Source organism: Fragaria vesca, linkage group LG1 (assembly GCF_000184155.1).
Source record: "Fragaria vesca subsp. vesca linkage group LG1, FraVesHawaii_1.0, whole genome shotgun sequence".
In the NCBI taxonomy this organism is placed as follows: Eukaryota; Viridiplantae; Streptophyta; class Magnoliopsida; order Rosales; family Rosaceae; genus Fragaria; species Fragaria vesca.
The window spans coordinates 3,223,251-3,242,823 of NC_020491.1; the positions used below are offsets into that span (position 1 = coordinate 3,223,251).

General features: G+C 40.2%; 5 protein-coding genes and 1 non-coding gene across 7 annotated transcripts; 2 read left to right on the plus strand and 4 right to left on the minus strand.

The window, feature by feature from the left end:
- Positions 1–656: 656 nt before the first annotated feature.
- On the plus strand, positions 657–3,086 carry LOC101299329 (pentatricopeptide repeat-containing protein At4g32430, mitochondrial-like). The gene has a single exon (XM_004288760.1). It carries the CDS (start codon positions 657–659, stop codon positions 3,030–3,032), a length of 2,376 nt encoding a protein of 791 aa, XP_004288808.1. The 3' UTR covers positions 3,033–3,086.
- Positions 3,087–3,118: 32 nt separating this feature from the next.
- TRNAS-AGA lies at positions 3,119–3,200 on the minus strand. Its single transcript has one exon. It is a non-coding gene; the product is annotated as a tRNA-Ser (tRNA).
- A 3,312-nt stretch (positions 3,201–6,512) lies between these two features.
- Positions 6,513–8,110, minus strand: LOC101301807 (NHP2-like protein 1-like). Its single transcript, XM_004287290.1, has 5 exons — positions 8,034–8,110; positions 7,821–7,941; positions 7,610–7,713; positions 6,924–7,055; positions 6,513–6,818 (listed from the first exon to the last, which is right to left on the minus strand). Exons 1-5 carry the CDS (start codon positions 8,034–8,036, stop codon positions 6,792–6,794), a joined length of 387 nt encoding a protein of 128 aa, XP_004287338.1. The 5' UTR covers positions 8,037–8,110; the 3' UTR covers positions 6,513–6,791.
- An 814-nt stretch (positions 8,111–8,924) lies between these two features.
- Positions 8,925–11,799, plus strand: LOC101302099 (signal peptidase complex catalytic subunit SEC11C-like). Its single transcript, XM_004287291.1, has 8 exons — positions 8,925–9,227; positions 9,320–9,432; positions 9,825–9,896; positions 10,086–10,121; positions 10,310–10,355; positions 10,598–10,685; positions 11,256–11,313; positions 11,521–11,799. The coding sequence occupies exons 1-8, from the start codon at positions 9,149–9,151 to the stop codon at positions 11,569–11,571; spliced, it is 543 nt and encodes a 180-aa protein (XP_004287339.1). The 5' UTR covers positions 8,925–9,148; the 3' UTR covers positions 11,572–11,799.
- A 4,087-nt stretch (positions 11,800–15,886) lies between these two features.
- On the minus strand, positions 15,887–16,465 carry LOC101299617. The gene has a single exon (XM_004288761.1). The coding sequence runs from the start codon at positions 16,463–16,465 to the stop codon at positions 15,887–15,889; it is 579 nt and encodes a 192-aa protein (XP_004288809.1).
- A 442-nt stretch (positions 16,466–16,907) lies between these two features.
- Positions 16,908–19,494, minus strand: LOC101302387 (chaperone protein dnaJ 49-like). Of its 2 annotated transcripts, none has more exons than XM_004287292.1 (2): positions 18,159–19,449; positions 16,908–17,324 (listed from the first exon to the last, which is right to left on the minus strand). In XM_004287292.1, exon 1 carries the CDS (start codon positions 19,260–19,262, stop codon positions 18,174–18,176), a length of 1,089 nt encoding a protein of 362 aa, XP_004287340.1. In that variant the 5' UTR covers positions 19,263–19,449; the 3' UTR covers positions 16,908–17,324; positions 18,159–18,173. The 2 variants fall into 2 exon arrangements, with proteins under 2 accessions (XP_004287340.1, XP_004287341.1); XM_004287293.1 differs by lacking the exon at positions 16,908–17,324 and having other exon boundaries at positions 17,974–19,271; positions 19,369–19,494.
- Between the last annotated feature and the right edge of the window lie 79 nt (positions 19,495–19,573).

Here is a 19,573-nt window from a genome sequence, read left to right on the forward strand (position 1 = left end):
ATGAATCAAAACCTGACTAATTACAGAACCCATAATCATATACAAATAAACCCAGATAAGTTTGGCAGCCTGGAAAAACATGGCATGTGAGATTCCCTTTAACAACTATATGCAAATGGTGTCCACCATTTCAAATAATTATACACAAGCTAGTATATGCATGGTTGTAACTTTGTAGCCTTGTACCGAACTCTCTTCTGCCTTGTGGTTCATGTTGCTATACAATAATATCAAGAGGAGGACCAATCACCTACCATATATTCAACCTGGCAATTATTCAACGATCATCATATATTCATATACTGGTGCTCTTTCATATTCTGTACAGGTAGACGATGGATGATCATCAATTAATTAGGGAAAAAAAAAAAAAAAAAAAAAACCTCGATCATATACCATTCTAAAACCCTAAACCCTGAACCATTATACAAGATTACAATATAATGATATATGAGTATCATATTGGGTTTTGAGTTTGGAGTTTGGAGTGAGTATTGGGCCTTTTGGGCTTGGGACCGCACCGTTTAGAGAGGGTTTAAGACTTTTGAAAAGAGAGTTTTGAGAGGGTTTAAGACTTTCGCGCTCGTTTCTCTCAATGTTTGCCTAATCAGAAATGCTCGTTCCCGAACCCAAAACCAGCTTCCTATTAGTTTCTCATGATTACCCGCCAATTGAATTTCAAAACCCTTCAACGAATACGCAAGCCCCGACTTACAACCTCTACAATCTGCTCAAAATTCCATTCTTATAACCATGAACACCACCTGTTCGACGAAATTCCCCAACCAGATGCTGCCGCAGTTAACCGCTCTATGCTCAACTATATGCACAGGAACCTTTCTGCTACTTCCCTCGACATTTTTACTAAGCAATTTCAACATTTTTCGTATCCTTGTAATATTGATGAAGTTACTGTTACCCTTGCTGTCAAGGCTTGCCAAGGAGACCCAAAACCCGGATGCCAAATCCACGGCTTTGCTGTTTCGTCTGGGTTTATTTCTTATGTTACGGTTTCTAATTCATTGATGAGTATGTACAATAAGGCTGGGAGGTTTGATAGTGCAATGTGTATCTTTGATGGTATGTGTTACACTGATATAGTTTCTTGGAACACTGTTCTTTCGGGGTTTCGGACGAGTGAGGGGGCATTGAGTTTTGCTTGCAGGATGCATTCGAATGGGATTGCTTTGGATCCGGTGACTTATTGTACAGTTCTTGCGTTTTGTGGGGAGTATGAGGATTTTCTCTTTGGATTGCAACTGCATTCTCTCGTGTTTAAGTCTGGGTTGGATTGTGAAGTTTTTGTTGGGAATGCTCTTATAAGTATGTATTCAAGGTGGAGACGTTTGAGAGAAGCTAGGAATGTGTTTGATGAAATGCGGAAGAGGGATGTGGTTTCATGGAATGCAATTCTATCAGGTTACTCTCAAGAGAGAAATCATGGCCTTGAGGCAATTATACTGTTCATTGAAATGGTGAGAGAAGGGATGAAACTAGATCATGTCTCATTTACTAGTGCTGTTTCAGCTTGTGGTCATGAGAAGAACTTAAGACTCGGGAGACAGATACATGGCTTGACAGTAAAATCAGGATATGAAAGTCATGTTTCAGTTGGGAACGTGTTGATCTCCACATATTCAAAGAGTGGTGTCAATGAAGATGCAGGATTGGTGTTTCAGCACCTGAAAAACCGCAATGTAATTTCCTGGACTACAATGATTTCTATGGACGAAGAGAATGCCATCTCTTTATTTAACAAGATGAGGTTGGATGGAGTATATCCAAATGAAGTTACATTTGTTGGACTAATCCATGCAATATCAAACAGAAAGTTGGTGGAAGAAGGCCTTATGATTCATGGGTTTTGCAGAAAGACTGGATTTTTGTCGAAGCATAATGTCTGCAATAGCTTTATCACCATGTATGCTCAGTTTGAGTCCATGGATGATTCTTTCAAGGTTTTTGAGGAGTTGGACTTCAGAGAAATCATTTCATGGAATGCTCTGATCTCAGGCTATGCTCAGAACAAGCTGTGTCAGGATGCACTGAGGACATTCTTGTCAGCAATTATGGAGTCCACGCCCAACAACTACACATTTGGTAGTGTGTTGAGCGCAATTGGTGATGCTCATGACATTTCTCTGAAGTATGGCCAGCGCTGCCACTCCTTTTTGATAAAACTTGGATCAGTTACTGACCCGATTACAGCAGGTGCGCTCCTTGATATGTATGCAAAGCGAGGAAGCATTTGTGAGTCGCAAAGAGTTTTCAGTGAGACCCCTCACAGAACTCAGTTTGCTTGGACAGCAATAATATCTGCATATGCTGGCCATGGAGACTATGACTCGGTGGTCGAATTGTTCTACCAGATGGATAAAGAAGGGGTGAAACCTGACTCGATCACATTTCTTTCCGTACTAAGCGCATGTAGTAGAAAGGGATCAGTTGAGATGGGCCGCCATTTCTTTGAATCAATGGTTAAAGACTATCAGATAGTACCATCTCCTCAACATTATGCTTCTATGGTGGATATGTTGGGACGAGCTGGGAAGCTGGAGGAAGCAGAGGAACTGATGAGTCAGATGTCTGGACAGCCGAGTTTTTCTTTGTTGCAAAGCTTGCTCGGGGCTTGCACAATACATGGGAATGTGGAGATGGCTGAGAGAGTAGCAGGCGCTTTAATGCGAATGGAGCCAACTGAATCAGGTTCTTATGTGTTGCTGTCCAACTTGTATGCAGAGAAAGGGGACTGGGAAATGGTGGCAAAAATAAGAAGACAGATGAGAGATAGGGGAGTGAGAAAGGAAGTGGGATATAGTTGGTTGGACAATGGTGATGCTGATGGCTCTTTGTATCTCCACGGGTTTTCGTCAGGTGATAAATCTCACTGCCGGTCTGAAGAGATATGTAGAATGGCAAAGTTCCTAGGATTAGAAATGAAGTTTTTGAGAGAGAACATGTCTGATATAGACTCTGTGAAACAAAACAGTGAGACACATTCTGAAGTCCCTCGTGATGAAGGCTTGTATTAGGTACTTGTAACATTTGATTATTCATGATCTTTTACTGTACTAATATTTTCTGGGGAAAAAGAAAATAGAGGGAAGGCTGAAAAAAGCGTGGTCGGCAGGATTCGAACCTGCGCGGGCAAAGCCCACATGATTTCTAGTCATGCCCGATAACCACTCCGGCACGACCACATCTTGCCGGTAACATGTGAACTTTGATACATACCCAAACATACATACATAAATTTCGATTTTTGACACACATTCCAAAACCCAGAACCCGATTTCATCTGTTTCTCCGGTGACAGCAATCCCCAAGAAGCAGTGGAGTCGATAACGTGCAAGGGAAGAAGGAACCTTCCAATTCTGCCATTTTAATTTTTGCTTCGTCTTCTTTCTTTTGCTTTGTAATTATGCTTCCTTTTGGAATTTTATTTCTTTTCGGTAACGTGTTAAATAAAATCTTGATTTTGAAATGGTGACTGGTGAGTGTAAGGTGTTCTTCCATACTTGGCCCTGTTTCTGACTTGATCTCAGTGGTGTCTGACTTGATCTCGAGCGTATCAGCCTTGATATTAAGTCAGACACACTGAGATCAAGTCAGACACCACTGAGATCAAGTCAGGGATCAAGTCCGAGAAGACCGAGCTCGATGCTGTTACCGCGAAGTTACTTTTGAGATTGGATGAATTGGGCCTTGAAGTGAAAGAATTGAAGGAATCGAAGGGTCCTCAGTCCGTTGCTGCTGCTGCAATCCAAGGATGGGCGGAGAACCTTCCATCTGTTGTTCCTGATACTGCAAGTGGAGATGCTCCCCAATTTTCAGATGATGAGGATGACGACTTTCAGTAGTACGAAGACGCCACTGCTGTTGATGAAGCTGAAGCTTTGGTTCCATAGTTGTGAAGCTGCAATTCCAGAGGTAGTGTTAATAATTGGTTTCGTTTAGGGTTCTTGGATGTCTGTTAGACGGAAGTTTCTTAAGACTTGGTTTGTTCATATTCGACTGTTAGGTCCATTTTGAGTTTAAAAACAGGCTAGTAGAAGGTTCCATAGGTCTTAGCTGCAATGCGGAGGTAGTGTTTGTTAATAATTGGTTTGGTTTATGGGCATTAGACTGACTTGGTTTGTTAAGTTCCTTTTGAGCTGGTAGACTTTAACAAATGTTTGTGACTGAAATTTTTCCTGAATTTGCATTTGGGTTTGTGACCGGCTGTTGTTCCTTTTGGTTTGGACCTTGTTTCAATGCATATATGCATTTTACCTGAATTTTAAGGTTCAGCGTTTCAGATTGCCACAATTTCAGGGTGCTAAAATGCATGTATTATAATTATCTGTGAAGTTGATGAGTCTTATAAATCTGGGGTAATTTGTGACTGTTGACATGAAACACTTGGTTCATTCTTTGGGGAGCTAGGAAGAAGATTGATGGTGCCATTCATAATTTTAAAATATCATACTGGTATATGCTGGATTTGTTCCTCTAGGTGCTCAAATAGTCTAAGGTTTGAGGGGTTGTTGGTGTGGTCGTGTCTCTGAGCTTGAATTTGTGCGGCTGTGAGCTTGCATTCGTGTCTCTGACTTGAATATGTTAAAGGGGTTGTTGCCTCTGCTGATTGATACGCTTCATCTTACATTTTTACAGTTATTGTTCTAGAAATCTCCAGCTGTGTAAGTCCTTTCTGTAGTACTTTTGAAGTTACTAGGTGCATTTTCACTATCTCTCAGTATCATTTAGCAGAAGTGCTACTACATTTTGATACACTAGTGTCTGTGATTTAGCGACTGTGAAACAACGAAAGGGTGTTGGAGTTGGGTTAGGCTGCACTGGTTTACTTTGGGGACGGTTAAGCCGTTTAATATCTTCATGATCCAACCCCTTCATAGTCTTTTGGTACTCTTCTTGTTCTTTTTAGAAGATTCTCTTGGTACCTCTTCCATTACATATCTTCTTGTCTAGTTGTCTAGTCTGCAAAGGTCATGCCCCAATTAACTAATCACTTAATTGGGTTATGGTTCTTCTTAACAATAATGTCCCTTTGATTAGTGTGTTATGCGGAAGTGACAACTCTTAATTGATTAACTAAAGCAACATTACCGTTGTAAGTTCCTTTTTTTGGTCTGATACCGTTGTAAGTCCAATGTGCGAGACATATTTGGCATTAAAGAAACAAGATTGCAGATATCTGAATATCTCTTGCCACATTTTTACCAGAATCCCTCATCTTTGCCACATACTTCTTCTGCTTCTTCTTTCCCTTTCATTTTGGTCTGAACAGAAGTACATAATGCATCAGATGGTGTTATAAGCTGGGTGAGTCCTTCACTTGATTCATCTATCTGTTGACCACTAAAATGAGAAAATGACAGGCTATCTTTTTCTTTCCCTATCCTACCAAAATAGCACAGATTATGATATACTTATAGGGTTTAGGGTTTCAGCCAATCAGCTCGCTCTCACTTATAGATAGTTTGTTCTTGTTTGTTCTCCTCTCTTTGTATCTCTTTAATCTTTCTTTCAATAACTTCTGAGGTGGTACGGTACTCAAGTACTAGAGGAACACAGTCTCGTAGTTGAAGACATCCGCGAATTCAAAGATGGACTCCGCCGTCTAGAAGAATGTTTGCGCCAATCTAAAGACCCACTCCACCATCAAGAAGCCTTGGCGCGTCTGAAAAAATTAACCCAGAATCTAGAAGATATACTACTTGAACGCTCTGAAACACTAGGAAGAATTGCTGATCACATCAATGACGCAGGTGCAACTGGCTCTGGAAGCGGAGATCAGGCTCAACTTTGTTAGGAAGTTCTTCAAAGGTCTTCAATTTTATGTTCTTCAAAGCAAAGTCACGCTTCAAATCCTCCAAAACTAATACATTTTTTTTCCGATAAGTCCAAAACTTATACTTTGAATGAGGTTTGCATATTGCTAGCAATGAAAAATCAGGCAAATCTACTAGTCAGCTGTATTCTATGAACATACATGAATAAGCATATTGCTAGCATTGTGCAGGGGATCAACTTAAAGTAACTACTTTGCAAGGACTATAGTACATGTTCAATTTTTCATAACCAAATCATGCTAATTGAGATCAAAGAACAACAAAGCAAAAAGTGTTTTAAGCTCTCTCAAAGCATGTATGAGAAATCAGTTAACTCAGTACAATCATGTACCACAACACTATCACTGCTCTTTGGTATATCTCCCTCTTTGACCAAACCCTCGGACTCGAACCTGACGAGCTATGCATCATCGAGCACGCATCATCCTCAAGATCATCTCCACTCGACGCATAGCCCTGGCTATGCCTCTGCCTCTTGTCCTGTTTTACTGATCCTTGTATCGATCCTCCTAAGTTCCTAACCGCAATGTTATCAAAATCGAATGATAAGATATTATTGAAAAGGTAAAATCAAAAGGTAAAAGGTCCAGAAAAATATCATCTAACCACTTTTCTGATAGAGTAAGAGATCCGGTCTTAAAGATGTAACACTCTTTCCATCAAAATTATAATAACCACTCACCATGGAAATAAATTAAACACGAATAAAAGCAAATAACTCAATTCATATTATGCAAGTTGTTACAATAGCTTATACTTGCAAATAGAGTTTAGAGTTGGCTGCTTGGCAGTTAAATAGAAATAAAACTTCAATACAAGTCAACACTAAAATTTTTCCTAGTAGTACAACTTCCTCAGTCCAAGCCTCTGAAGTAGCAACTACTATAGTTTGAGAGGCCCATCACACCGAATCACACCAAACCACACTCTGATATTGATTTAGATAAGGAGCTTCTCAATGGCATCCTGCAATTCACGTGTAATAACAGTCAGAATGCAGCAGACAGGATCAAATTCAAACAAGGAAAAATTATAACAAGCTGTCGACATAAAACAGTAAGATGGATATACCTTGAGCTGTTGTATTTGGACTTTCATTTGGCTGCCCTCATTTGTTGTCACAGAACAAGCAATGACAGGTCTTGAGACACCACATGCTCGTCCAAGAGCTTGCTTTGAAGGCACGAACACATAGGGCACATTCTGTGAATTCAAGTATAATGTTTTCAATATTAATTTATGATCCAGAGTTTCATAAACTAGAATGCTTAGCTATCGTTGCTAAATTGTCTGCAGCATGGTTTTAATATTCACAACTAATAAGATAGAAGCACATAAAGAAGCATGCCTTTGTTCAAACCAACATCAAGACAACTGACATGATAACAAATAAAATGTAAGTTGGATATGCATAGTTTTAGTTTATCTACGAAACAAACCATAAAATTAGAATGGAACTGTTTCGAGTCCAAATACAACACAGCACATGTCCAAAAACATAACCAAACTCATTGTTTTCCCTTAGCTTTTCCACATAATCAGTAAACAACTCTTTTAAGTAATACGAAAAAGAACCGTACACATAATATAACACTAAATCCAAAACTTAGTCCACTAACTGTACAAATACCATGTCTTAGTATACCACACACGATAAACATAACCCACATGCCATATCCAATCTTAAACTATACAAACAAGTTTAGCAATCCTCACAGCAACAGTAATCAACATCAAAGCAATGGAATCAGGATTACCTTATCTTCAGCCAACAGGGGAAGATGAAGAAGGATCTCCAGCGGCTCGGTATCGGCAGCCATCACAATGAACTCAGCAATACCTCTGTTCAGGGTCTTAGTAGCTGCAGAAAAACCCAACAAAAACAAACCATCAAATCAGTTCCCAAATTTTCCATATAACACAAAATAAATCAAAGACTCAAACTTTACACAAGAATCTGGGTCGAACCTTCATTGGCGCCCTTTTTGAGCTGCTTGAAGTTGAAGGCTTGCTGAACCAGGTCGAGAATGGTGATGGTGAGCTGGCCATCGGCCAAGGGGTAAGCTTTAGGGTTCACTGCTTCTCCGGTCTGCAATTGAAATCAAGCAAAAACAAAGTGATTAATCAAAAACCCAGAAAGTTAATTGCAATCTTGAAGCGAGATGGAGAGAGAGAGGGTACCATTGTGTTGGGGTTGAGGAGGAGGCTAGGGTTTTCGATGCGAGGAAGCGGGGACTGGATTAGGGTTTAAGAAGGAGAAATGCGTTTGTCGTATGAGGGGTATTTATAGAAGAGTTTGATGGACCGACGTCGTTTTCCGTGCCCTGGTTCGTTTTGTTAAAACCGGGTTGCCCCGGCCCAAAGCAACAAAAGTTTGCGAGGCCTTTTGTTAATAATTAATTTAATTATTTTGGAACTGGAATGACAATGAATGAAATAATTTCGGTGGACTCTACTTTTCTTGTGTTTACTTGGCATGAATGTGGATCCTATTTTCTTAATAGGAATCGATTCCTGACAATGTGAGGAGTGTAGGCTATGTCGTGATTCTCATACCGGCTCATTATGAGGAATTTAATTGGTTTCTTAACCATTGTGTTTGGGAAGAGGTGACAGTTTTTGAGTTTATGGAATGATATATGTACTGATTCGTTTATTCTTGTTGTTTTTGATTCATGACTTAGTTTTGATCCAAGTAAATAGATAAATAAAAATATCATATAAAAATCATGTCATAGATTTCATATCACTAAATGTGCCAAAATAACAATCAGAGTAGCTACTTATATGATTTTCTAATTCAATTCTTATTCTACATGTCACCTATAGTCTTGTTCGATTTTATGCTACATGTCTAACACTTTATGATAGGTAACTTTATGATAGGTAAATCGAAACACGTTAGTCATAATAGATAGATCAAAACACTTATCATTTTGTGTAATCCAACAGCATAATCACTTTACTGATTAGTGCATTGTGAATGATGTACTAGGCAAAGGGTATGGACAATACCATAAAAAAAATTGACTAACAATGTGTAAAACATAAAGTCCAAAACGTTTTTGTGAAGAGTTTAGTACTTTCCAAACTCCAAAACAAGATTTAGAGCCTATTTTTTTCTTTTTTCTTTTTCCAGAAATGGAGGACTTTAAACTTGATTCAATGCTTCCAATGGGACTTTAACATCCCCATTTTCTTCTTCATCTTGATCCCTCATATCACCACCACCAATTTCTTCCAACTCTGAAACCAGACCACTCTGCAGCTCTCAATTTCTCACATTGCTTAAACAAATGGGTTGGTTCGGGGACACCGTGGACTCCATAAAGTCCATTCAGATCAGGCAAGCTCTCACCCAAGCCATCAATTTCGGTCAGTACCAATACAAATCATTTCAAAGTCTTCAACTTTATCTGCTTCAGATTCAAAGATTGCACCTTTACGAGTTTTCTATACGTTTTCAGGCTTGATTGTCACTTCGGCGCTGATAATATGGAAAGGGCTGATGTTGGTGACTGGGAGTGAATCACCTGTGGTGGTTGTGCTCTCTGAAAGCATGGAACCTGGGTTTGCTAGGGTGAGTTTGTCAGTCTCTTTAGTTAAAAAAAAAAAAAAAAAACAGTTTTACTGTATTTGAATAGTTACTGTGTTTTGTAGTTGAAAGAATTGAAAGACTGAGAAGTACACATTGTATGAAATGGTGTATTTAAGAGGATCAAACTTGGTTAATATTAGTCATGTTAGTTGCAATGTGATTACTCTTTTGGCTAAAAAGGTGTCTGAATGGTGTTTAGTAATGTGAGTCTTTCTTTGGTTCTTGGGTTTAACTTATACAGACTTATCTTTGCTTTTCGTTTTGGACCTGACTATCTGTTATTCACCATTGAATGTGCAAAAAGCCAAAAACATATGTGGTTTCTTTTACTCCTATTTGTTTGTTTGCTGGCTTGACCTTCGGATATCTTTCAGGGTGACATTTTGTTCCTGCATATGAACAAGGATCCTATTCGTGCAGGAGAAATTGTGGTGTTTAACGTGGATGTATGCTCCCTTTTCTGATTTTACTCCTTTCCCCAATATATGATAAATGTTTGTTATTTGATTAATCCATTTCTGGGAAAGCCATTCACTCTGGAGGTTATCTTATAAGTACCTTTTGCATTCTGCTACAGGCCTGTGTATATTATTTTGTCTATACTTGTGCTGAGATAACTTTTACTTGCTCTCCAGGGACGTCCAATTCCAATTGTTCATCGAGTAATTAAGGTAAAATGATGGGTTACCTTCTTCCTCCCTCCCTGCCTCCCTCTCTTTTCTTTTTTAGTTCCATTCAACTTTTACAGATAAACCAATGGCTTGCCTGCATTTCAGAAACCAGAACCCTGTGACATCATACAACTGCATATGACTGTCATCTTATGATTATATTTTGTCTTACTAATCCTTTCTGGTAGGTTCATGAGCGGAGAGACACTGGAGAAGATTATGTCCTCACAAAAGGTACTGCATTTTCATGTAAACAGACTTATCAAATCAATTGTGTTCCATTCTATTGTTCCACTGTTTTTGCAATTTATAAGAAAGTGAAAATGAAAGAAATGTTGAAGTCATTACATTATGGCAGAGAAATACCTTAAGATGTTTAACTTGATTCAGAATTTCAGGTTTTGTTTCGTTTTGTTTCGTTAGCATACATTGTATGGAACTAACTGTGGTGTTGGTTACTTGGTTTGCTTTTGTAGGGGACAATAATCCTGATGATGATAGAATCCTTTATGCTCCAGGCCAGCGTTGGTTGCAAAGACACCATATCATGGGGAAAGCTGCCGGGTATGTCTTTATCTTGTTTTACTTTGTTCTGAGCTGTTAGGTGAAGTTTACACAGGAAACTGAAACGTACATTGACAGGTGGAGACGATAACATGTTAAATAGTCAGATAGCTCTAATCATGTGTGCAAGTCTAATTTTGTATGTCTTACATATCTGATGCACCTGTAATTCTCAAACACAAACTAGTATAAGGCTGGTTTACTATAGTTATTCGACATACATTTCAATATGGTGAAACTATCTATTGAGATGGTTCAGTGCATGTTAAAAGTAATGGCTTCTATCACGGTTTGAGTCATAATTAGGAGATTAATACTTTTGGGGTTTCTCTGCCTCTCTCACTGAGCCTGGTTAAGTTTAAAAGCATTGGCTTTTACTTATCTTTGATACCTGAGGTTTGATATCAAGAAGAATCTGTCTACTGTCTATCATCATGGATCCGTTACCCATATGCATATCTGGTCTTCGTGAATACTGTGTAATCTGTACATACACGCAATTCATGCTAAACGAGTGAGCTTTCATTTTCTAGATGTATTGTATTTTATTTTATTTTCGCTTTTCTGCAGGTTTTTGCCTTATGTTGGCTGGGTGACAATTATCATGACAGAAAAGCCTATAATCAAGGTATGCCTTTATTGGAATTTAGAATGGCTTCTCGCATGTGTATATCCCTAACTAGAAAAAGTTCTTCACAGTTGCTCATTTGAATAAAATTTCAATACCCTCTATTTCTCGGGCATCAACAGCCCACAAGCTTGGGGATTTTTTTGAAATGCAACACCACTTCATTGATACAAGCTAGTTTCATATCTTGTGTTTTGGTTCTTGCAGTACATTATCATAGGAGCGCTGGGATTGTTGGTCATTACCTCGAAGGATTAGAAATACAATTTTAGAGGCATGGCAAGGTACAAACATCTTTTTCTTAAGCAAGGAGTGAGAGAGAATCAGAGTGAAAGATGACTGTACTCCTATTGGTTTTGACCAAGGGATTAGAGATTACATCTCCTCCCTGCTTGTATTTTCAAATACTCGGTTGGCATGTAGATATACTTGTATTTCACGTTACATGCACTTCATATTAACAAAGGATAATGGCATTTCAATTTGATACGAGTTCCGAGTTTGGATTATGGCGATTAAATCAAGCTCAAACAAAGTGCCTTGTGACTTTGACAAATTCAAGTGCTCGAAACCATTGACAAATTTGAATTCATTCTTTCCCTCAATATTCACAGCAATTGAATCCAAAAACAACACCAAAAGCTAAAGCTGTTACCATGTCACAGCCCCGAGACTGTTAACAGCACAGTTGAAACAAGACAACAAGCCTCCAACAAACCGCCTCACTCCACCTCTGCGTCTTCTTCTCCCGCCGTCGGCTAACCTCCCCGCCGCCGGAGAGTCCCTCCGCAGCTGGTGCCGGCACATTGGACACGAACTATGGTGCGCAAGCCACTGCCGGATGCAACGGGAGTGGTATGTGTGCTTGCAAGGTGTCTCTCTAACTTCATCTCCCAATTCCATTGCTTCTATGCACACGGCGCATACCTCCATCGTCGGCAATGACTCCACCGCCGGTCGCTGATCTTTGACCTCGATCGTCGTCAATGACACCACCGTCGGTCGGTCACCGCCACCGTTGTACTCCACAACCGCCGAACTCCACCGTTGTTGGCCGCAGTCCGGACACGCCAGTGGCGAGTCACCGCCGCCGGCAGAAACCGTAACGAAGCTGCTACATCTGTAGCACCAGTAAGATGACGTGGTAGCGGACATGGAATCCAAACAACAACACTCTTAGTAAACTAGCGAGTATCTTCTAACTAGTTGCAAAGATTGTTGGTTTCTGAATCCCGAGAGAAATGCTGGGGAGGCTCTCAGTTTCCTTTTTAAATGGTGGGCCTCACCGCCCGCTAGGGCCCACGTCACGTGGACCGCCTAGCCATATCATGTCTCCGCCTAGGTCGGAGAAATTGTTTTTCTTTTCTGATTTTTCTTTTTTACGCTTTTTTTAAATGGTGGGCCTCCTGAACTGTTAAGACCCACCACACCTGAACCGCCTAAGCCCATCCCTTTCTGCCAAGCCCAGATAAATTATTTTTCTTTAAAAAAAAAAGAATTTGGATATCTACGCGAATGATACCTATATCCGGATTTGGATACTCGTATCCGATACGTGCTACGTAGCGTGTGCTAAGTACTAACCTTCTTCTAACAATCGGAGCAGCATCACGGCAGCCTCGGCGGTGCGCCATAGGAGCTTGGCTTTGGGAGAGTAAGGATGAAGAAGGTCGTCGATTCCGACCACATCGAAAACTTCGACGCAGAGATTCGAGTCTTGGGACTCTGCATCAGTGAAGACGAGGAGGAGACTGAGGCCGAGAGAAGAGGAAAGGAGAAGAGAGGAGGGAGATGAAGTTGAAGCAGAGCCAACTGAAGGCGAAAAAAATAAGCATTGAGAAATGTCACTGTTTTCGAAAACGATTACAAAGACACTATGATTTACGTAGAATCAGGCGTCTTTCTCCCTTTGTATTCGACTTCATCTCTCTGGTGCATGCATTATAAGAGCTCTTCTCACCTGCCATTAGAGACGGAGTCAGGATTAAGAGTTACGAGAGGTCCAAATATAAAAATTATTTTTTGTCATCTTAAACATCAAAATGAAATGTAAAATGAACAAATTATTAACATAAAGTAATGTTTTTTTAGCTTTTTATAGATCAAAATTCAATGTTTGAATATCAATCAAGCACCAAAGTTAAGATTAAATAAATTTATTCGTTCCAATACCAAATTAAAAGAGAAAGAGTGTCCAAAATATCATATCAAAAGAAAAAGAATCTCCCAAATGTTATCTAACAGGGGTTCAAATATAGTATAATTGTAATTGTTAAAGTGATTTAGTTAGCTAATGAAGGAGGTACGCAAAAGCTGGCAGGGGTCTGAACCCTCCCAGACCCAAACACAGTTCCGCCTCTGCCTGCCACAGTTCATACATTATATCAATGACAAGATCCAATCATGAATCATACAAAAGCATACGATTTGCAGGTAGATAAATCCAATATGATAGCAGAATATAAAACTGTAATGGAAATTCAAGTCAGACGTGTATTATTGGTTTTCAAACGGATACTCACAATCAGGGACGGATCTTAGTGCATCGCTCTCTGTGCTACAACCCATAGAGTTTTTTTCTTTATTCAAATTAGACATGCATAATTATCATGGATTAGAGAAAAAATTAAAGTTAGCCCAGTTAAAAAATAAGAAGTCCAACAACCAATCATAACTGTAGCATAAGAAAGTAAAGAAACTAAAACTAAAATTCCATTAAAACGATAAATCTCATGGATCATTTTTCTGAAAGCATCTCAAGCAAGTTAAACACTATATTTTCTCTTTTTCTATGCAACGTTAACTCATTTTATAGTAGTTAGACTTAATTAACTCACTTTCTAGAGACCATGATCAACATTCTTCCATAGGAATAAAATCTACTTGTTCTATGAATTAATTATAAGCGAATTTATTATATATTTATAACAATTTTGCAACAAGATCGGCCTTTTTCCTTAAAAAAAAATTTGTAATAAAAATATATATAATTTTGTTCAAATTTTTTTTTAACCCATCTTAATTTGAAATCCTGGTTCCATCCCTGCTCACAATAGACTCATTCATTCCCATTCTTGTTTGGTTTGGTTGCTATTTTCTCTAGGTGACTGTCAAACAGGTTCAAATTACCTTAACGTCATTTGCCATCTCGGGACTAATATTGACTTGTTGATAAATTCCAGACCGTGCTGCGTCCATTGTGGATACAGTAAAGAGTCTTACTGCTTCAGTCACATTCTCCTCAGTAGCAACACGGGATCTGAATTCATAATGCAGCAGATAATTAGTACCCGTTCTCCTGTTCATAGCATTACAACTCTAAGTTTTTACAACCAAACAGTATCACACTTACGGTTCATTTTTGCAAGCGACTCACTCAACCTCACTATAGCTTCAAGCTGCCTTACAGTGATTGGTATTGCAGCAGCCGATCCCGTTTCATTTGCCTGCTAACTGTCTCATGTCCTGCAAGAAAACCATGAAGGTAATGACGTCAGTCAGATTCTAAAATATATATTTTATATATTTATTTCAGCACCATATAAGCATTGCAGCGAGCAAGGCTGATCTACTCAAAATGTTTAGTTCACAGCAAGAATACCCGTCTGATTTTGACGTAATGGTTCTGCAGGGATTTGCAAGCAGACTCTAACAAGCGGGAATGACACTCGGTTCGACAGTATTGTAGGTATCAAACCCGACCCGATGATGAAGACCCGGTTGCTCAAGCTTTTTTGTTTTTATAGACCAAGGGCAGGTTTACGGCGTAGTCCGTAATGTTCATGAGCAATGAAAAATTGAAAATCAATGAAATGCAACATTTGGGTAAACTGAGTTTCATCAAAATGTATCACCTTGATCTCCCAAGATCGAGTCTTTGCAGCTTTTGAGGTCCTAATAGCTAGCCATACCACAGACCGCCTCCGATTTGGTTGATGATAACAGCTATACTCTACTGCTCTCATCCTTAATTTGGAGGAGTCTTGCAGGCAATGTAGGCAATACTCATTACTACAAAACACTCACAGTCACCACTATAAACAACAAACTCACCATTGTGTTTGCTCCTTCATCCCAAACCAGACCAAAATTTTGCGAGCTTCGACGAAAATCTCGAATACAAGTAAGGCTATTAGTTAACAATCGAGTAATGTATGACATTGAGAGCAAACGTTACCTTCCACCGGCGCCGACGCCGGCCCCTCGCCCGCAAAATCGCCCATGGTCTTGCCAAGATAATTCCCCGACCTACTTTGGTTTTATTCAAGTCTTGGCATGTTTACTTCAGCCTCATACTAGAACATAGATAAGTTCAGTTCATAAAGCTTAATCACCACAAAGCCCATCATCAAGTTTTGCTTTCTTTGTAACAAGCCCAAATTTGAATAGTTCAGATAACTAGATGAGTCACTGGGATTATTAAGATTGAAACATGGTCTAAATCAAGCTCAAACAATGTGCCTTGTGACTTAGACAAATTCATGTGCTCGAAACCTTTGACAAATTTGAATTCATTCTTTCCCTCAATATTCACAGCAATTGAATCCAAAAACAACACCAAAAGCTAAAGCTGTTACCATTGCACAGCCCCAAGACTGTTAAGAGTACAGTTGTAACAAGACAACAAGCCTCTAACAAACCGCCTCACTCCACCTCTGCGTCTTCTTCTCCCGCCGTGCATCTCAGTGTGAACAACCGGATGCTCCCCACCGCCGTCGGCTAACCTCCCCACCGCCGGAGAGTCCCTCCGCAGCTGGTGCCGGCATATTGGACACGAACTATGGTGCGCAAGCCACTGCCGGATGCAACGGGAGTGGTATGTGTGCTTGCAAGGTGTCTCTCTAATTTCATCTCCCAATTCCATTGCTTCTATGCACACGGCGCATACCTCCATCGTCGGCAATGATTCCACCGCCGGTCGCTGATCGTTGACCTCGATCGTCGTCAATGACACCACCGCCGATCGTTCCATTCTGTTTATATTGTTCTGCGGTCGGTCACCCCCACCGCCACCGTCATACTCCACAATCGCTGAACTCCACCGTTGTTGGCCGCAGTCTGGACACACCGCTGGCGAGTCGCCGGCGGCGGCCGAAACCGTAACGAAGCTGCTACATCTGTAGCACCAGTAAGATGACGTGGCAGCGGACATGGAGAACCCAAAGAACAACAAGCATCTAGTCTGTTCTAGTTTTTCATTTCCGACATAAGTTGAAGACAGACATGCGAGGAAGGCTCTCAGTTTCTTTTTCTTTTTTCTTTTTCCGAATTAGAAAACAACGGACATCACGTAACAAAACTCACTCTCCCAGCCGGTCCAGATAGAACGTTACTCACTCAGGGTGAGAATGAGCAAAGTCAGCTCGGAGTTCCGTGACGAAGTTGGCTTCACGTTGGTAATGACTCTTTCATGAACAGAAATATGGAAACCAAACATGAAGATAAGTTTTTCAAATCCCTCAAACTTAAATATTGATCACCATCTTATTCAAAGAAAAAAGAAAAAAAAAATTCATCACCTTCCGTCCAAGTTATGTTACAAGGATCATACTAGCATTAAGTAATGCTATCAATACGTATGATCGAGGACTTATACATGGCTGAAATACTCTTTTTTTATTGAATTGAAATAGATACAGATCAATCTTTCATTTAGTTATTCTAAAATTGTTATAACATACATCAAAGGATTGAATGTGATTACCGGAACAAAAATACCTAGATCCACATGCATATATGGAAGAGTATGTATTGAACAAGATATATATGCAACATTAACAATTGCAAAGCTTTCATACTAGCTGATGATAAGTTGAATCTCAGACAATTTTATGGTGTCATGGTGTCATTATGCTTATATCTGACTAAAGAACAGAAAACTTGTGGAGGCTGCAGATGCTGTCCAGATGTACGATGTAAAACACACAAATTTGCAGCTACTATCCTTCATCTCTTCGGCTTATGCATTATGCAACAAGGATAGACGGAGAGATTGGCACTCAGTGAGCAATCTGCAAGAAAGGAACACCCAAATTCAGATGACTAAACAGTGTGATATTTTCAGATCCACAACTGTTGAATTTAAAAGGAAACTCGAGAGTTGAATAGTCTGGACTGATTTGGAGGAACATTATCCTCACGTTAGTAGATTTTAAATTAGCTCTACTCTATTAGTATTTAGAATACGTGTTTATAAGTATCCATTCTCTTTTATCGATCAATTTATCTCTTGAAGTGGAATCGTCTGATCCTGAATCGCTTCCAATCAGCAAAAGGCCAAAAGCAAATCTCTATCCAATACTAAATATTCACACAGGTCACACTTAAAGCTGTCATTTCCAAGTTTTTAAGTAAACTAAAAGAGCCGTCAAAGTAGCAAACAGAGTAGTAAACAGAAAGTTGTCAAATGCAGCAATACATTGTCCAACAGCGAAAAATGCAATGACTCCAAAATACTATAGTTCACCAGAACTCCACGAAAGAATGGAACATAGCTGCTTCTCTTCAAAGTAATATATTCTCCAAAATTGATGCTTTGACATTTTCATATAACGAAACATCTATCAAGTTATATGCTTTATTTACCAAATGGAAATTCTTTTATGAAATCCAGCAAGAGCCATTTTATTAACATGTATATATTGATAGTTGATCACATATAGAACACCAGTTCTGCATATTACCATCAATAGCAGCATTTGTAATAAACAGAACTCATAGAACACTGGGTGTTCAAGCATATAGTGTCAAGAGTAAAATAGCAGAGAATCATTTATTGCACATTTCATCTAGACTAGATAGAAATCTGTATCATCTCAAGCAAAAGATAGCAGCAGAAATTGGACCTTCAGTTCAAGACATCAAGTTGCCGCCTCAAACTGCTTCAACATGTCACAATGTGGTGTTTCACGTACAAATCCCCACTGGCGACGCTGCAATTCTAGCCGACAGTTCTGCGACAGAACACTGAAATAATCTCTCTCAACCTGCTGATCAAGCCTAGCACGGTCTAAGCTACCTGACGGGTAATCTTGCTCAAACTTGGTTGACTTGACATAAAAATTCACACCCCTTTCCGTAGTAAACCGGTACTCATAAGGATGATTCCTCGACAATGAGTAAACAGGCTCTGAAGACGGCATGAAGTTGAGAAGCAAAATAAGCAACACAGGCAGCAACTGAATTAGAGTCCTAGCATTGAACCCACCAGAGCCATACTCAGCAGGCCTCGCTGCCCCCATTCCTTGCCCGAAACTGAACCCCCGGAACTGTGTAGTTGCCGGAGCCATTCCTCCCCCGAAAAAGAAGTTCCTAAAAATCTCATCCGCATCAACATCACCTCCCTCATAGAAAAACCCATTCCCTCCGCCGTGCCTAGGAGCACGCCTCCTCTCGTAAACCGGCTCATCCGACCCCGAAACATCATACTTCTTCCTATTCTCCGCATTGCTCAGACACTGAAACGCCTTCGAAACCGATTTAAAAGCCTCCTCGGCACCGGGGGCCTTGTTCTTATCCGGATGAACCTTCAAAGATAGCTTCCTATAAGCTTTTCGAACATCTTCCACACTACAACTCCTCTCCACTCCCAAAATCTCATAGTAATCCTTCTTCTTCTTCAATTCTTTCACAATCGTCACCTGCTCCGCCGTGTACCCACTCGCCGACAACCCGGACCCGGACCCGGACCCCGACCCGGTAGCTTTCCTTTGACGGAGCGGAGGCATACCCAGACCCGACCCGGCCGGCGCGTCGGCGGTTTTGGCGCCATCAGGCGGCGGAGGATCGGAGTCTTTCTCCACCGACGATAACAGATCGTCGATCGGTAGGGACGGATCGAGCCGGCGAGCTTTGGCTAAGAATTTCAAGGCGCGTGTGCGATCTCCGCCGTCCAAAGCTTCCTTCCCGATTCTGAAGCATTTCAAAGCGTCGTCTTTGTTGCCGTCCATCTCAGATTTCTGAGAAGACCAAACCCCAAATCAAATCCCAAATCCACAGAAACTAGGGCACAGAAGAAAAAAAAATCGAAACGAAAATAGAGGAAATTGAACTTACGGGTGAGATGGATCTGAAGAAGGGTCTTCTGGGTCGTGATCGGTTTCTGGAGATTGTGATCGAGTCACTGTGATTTCATGGAGTCTAGGGATTTTGGTTTCCCCCAAAATTCCCAAATTGGTTTCCGTTGAAATGTAGACGTCGGTTGTTAAACCAAAAGCTTTTGACGCGTCTTGGGCCGGCGGCAGAGTTTGTAAGCCCAATG